Here is a 2897-nt window from a genome sequence, read left to right on the forward strand (position 1 = left end):
CAAAGAATCTTACCCAGCTTGTACCTGAGATAGAGAGAGAGAAAGGGGAAGAGAGAGAGAGAGAGAGAAGAGAGAGAGAGAGAGAGATGAAGAGAGAGAGAGTAGGAGAGAGAGAGAGAGAGAGAGAGAGAGAGAGAGAGAGAGAGAGAGAGAGAGAGGGGGAGCGAGAAAGACCACCTACTCCATTCGTACCCAGCCAAGAAGAGCCCCAGATAGAGCATGCACACCTTCCTTTATCCTGTTTGCCCAGGTGATATGGGGAATGGGGAAAACTACCCTCAAATGGCTTAACCAGTTTTCTCTAAAATTCTATAAACCTTATTACCTTTTATTTTATCTATCTGGATATGAGATATCTGTACCACTCACTTTGAGACATTTCAAATTACACCAAAAACATAACAGTCAATGATAAACATTCACATTAAACCATATTCTTGTGTGAGTTCTTAGTAGTTTGCGGAAGTGAGGTCGTATGGGGGAGGTCAAATGGTAATTAGCCCTTTGTCTCAGACCAGGGCCTCAACCAGTATTTTCAGTCTTACACTAACTCAGGAATTAAGCGAAAAAGTCCGATTTTTTTTAAAACATTTTTTTATTCCATTGCGGACACATAATAGTTTCCATAATAACAATTTAGCTTCCATAATAGTTTTATACCAAAATGGGTAAGTTTACAGCACGGGTTAAGAGCTGGTACCATATCTCTAAAATTAGGTCCTTCCTGATGATATAATTGCTACATCTGAAATGAAGGTCATCATTTATTTTGATTCTTCTGTGCCTACAACTTACTAATTATTCGACAGTTATCTTACTATTGTCTTTAATAGACAAATGCTTTCTTACAAAAGTTTGATGAGCCTTAGCTTAATATTTTATAATTATAAATAAGAAATTATCAGGGTAAATAATTGTCACGCCTGCCAGCCCTAGTCCTTTGCCATTCCATCAAGAACTACATTTCCCATAAACCTTTGCCTGGACTCATTTTCGTGTGATTACATCCACCAGTGTGTCATTAACCTATTAATGTCTGTGTATATAAGCCCTGTGTTTTCTCACACTCTTGTGAAGTTTTGCTAGTGTCACAATGCGTTTCTGAGCGCTCTCTCTTGTTTCTCGTCATGGTTTATAGTTTGATCTTCTCCCTGTTTGCCTGTGTCTTGGACTGTCATTTATCTGAGCCGCTTAGCGCGCTCATGCCTTTACTCGAATCTCACTGAAAATAATGAAAGAGTCCAAGTGAATTCAGAAATCCAGGTGAAATCTAGGAGAATCCAGGAAAACGGGCAGAAGATCAAGAACATAAACCATAGCTGTGTTTCCACCGCAAGAACTTCCCCAGGAACTAGGGACATTGGGGTGGTTCTCCGTGTGTTTACACCACAGGAACCAGGGTCTAAAGGAAGTTCCGGGTAAATATTTCCCCCTTCGAAAATATAGATGAATCTTACCTGTCCAGGAGAAAATTAGCAACGTTGTCGGCTGTCTTCAAATTCTTCTCTGTTTTCAGCCGTCTCCATCTTTCAAAGGCATCTCCTATACAAATCCTTGTTTTATTTTGGTTTACTTTGTCACAACGTATTTCGGATTCATAACGAGGTCTTTTATGTTTCGTAACGTTAGACATTTTTTATCCGACACGTTTTTGTAGCTGCAGCTGTGGTAACTAGAGCAGAGCTGGCAACCCGGATGCCGAAACACTACTGACTTCGTGATTGGTAGATAGGTGGAGGGAGGCGCATCAGGCCAAAACACAACATGACAACATCAACATCAGTTAATACTGTCAATACTGAACATGCTGATTGGTTGAGTTCATGCTGCATTTTGATTGGTTGAAAAAAGTTCCTGGGACAAATTGTTTCGGGTTATTTCGGTGGAAACGCGGCTCATGCATGACAAGGGAAACAAGAGAGCGCGCTCAGAAATGCAGTGTGACATTAGTAAGACTTTGCAAAGATGCAGGGCTTATATACACAGACATTAATTATAGGTCAAAACTGAATCTCTCAATTTTTATTAGACTGCAGTCACTGAAATGGATGCCTGTTGGTCAGAAGCCCACCTACCCTGCGTTTTTCAGGGGAACCCTGGTAGTGGATCAGCCCACAGATACTTTTGTGAAGCTGCCGGTGAGTCTACAGCTTCATTAGAACAGCCTTAGAACATAGAAGACGGCACAAATCATGTTGTTCTGGACTGTTGGCAGAACTGGAGTAAAGGAGTGGTTTTTGTGAACGGGCAAAATCTTGGACGCCACTGGTCGGTTGGTCCTCAGAAAGCCCTCTATCTCCCCGGTCCCTGGCTCAAGAGTGGAGATAATGAGGTGACTGGCTGTGTGTAAATAGGTGTCACTGTGGTGAAGTATAGCAAAAGCCATAAACTGGTTCTGGAAAATTTATTTTGCATGCAGCAATAATAAAATCTTTAAATCTATGAAATGTAATACATGTCAATCTTATCTATCTTCTTTTATCTCTAGATTGTTGTTTTTGAGGAACTCAAAGCTGCGGAAACAATCCATTTGGCTGAAAATCCAGAATATAGCAAGACAGTCTAAGTATCTACACAACTGTTTTGCACCCTTCTTTGAAACACACCTGCAGTTTTACAATGTATCTCAGGCTAACATCCATCAAAACAGCAGATCTGAACGTAAATTACTTGAGGCAAGACAAAAGGGGGAAAATTTTGTAATAGTACATCACCTCCCCTTTTGCTATATCACAGTATATTGAGAAAATTGTTTTGCATTGCAAGTTCTGAAATGTTATGTTTAAATATGTGAATTATGTATTATCTAATTATGTGCTAATTTGCATACATTTCCAGAGCAGAAATCTAAACATTGGATAAAATCAGGTTTAAAGTTCTTGTTTCATTTTGTTGCC

At 39.9% G+C, this 2897-nt stretch overlaps 1 protein-coding gene across 1 annotated transcript in view; it reads left to right on the plus strand.

Annotated features, from left to right (window-relative positions):
• The window catches only part of LOC308694394 (beta-galactosidase-1-like protein 2), a gene marked incomplete at both ends in the record, with an annotated part of 12986 nt that extends 10420 nt beyond the window's left edge, over window positions 1-2566 (plus strand). The window contains 3 exons of the mRNA XM_081371898.1: window positions 2030-2138; window positions 2216-2332; window positions 2489-2566. Of these exons, the coding sequence (XP_081228024.1) occupies window positions 2030-2138; window positions 2216-2332; window positions 2489-2566 (304 nt within the window). The remainder of the gene's footprint in view (window positions 1-2029; window positions 2139-2215; window positions 2333-2488) is intronic.
• Window positions 2567-2897: the final 331 nt, after the last annotated feature.

This window comes from Scardinius erythrophthalmus (assembly GCF_964197995.2).
Source record: "Scardinius erythrophthalmus genome assembly, chromosome: 8".
NCBI classification, from domain to species: Eukaryota; Metazoa; Chordata; class Actinopteri; order Cypriniformes; family Leuciscidae; genus Scardinius; species Scardinius erythrophthalmus.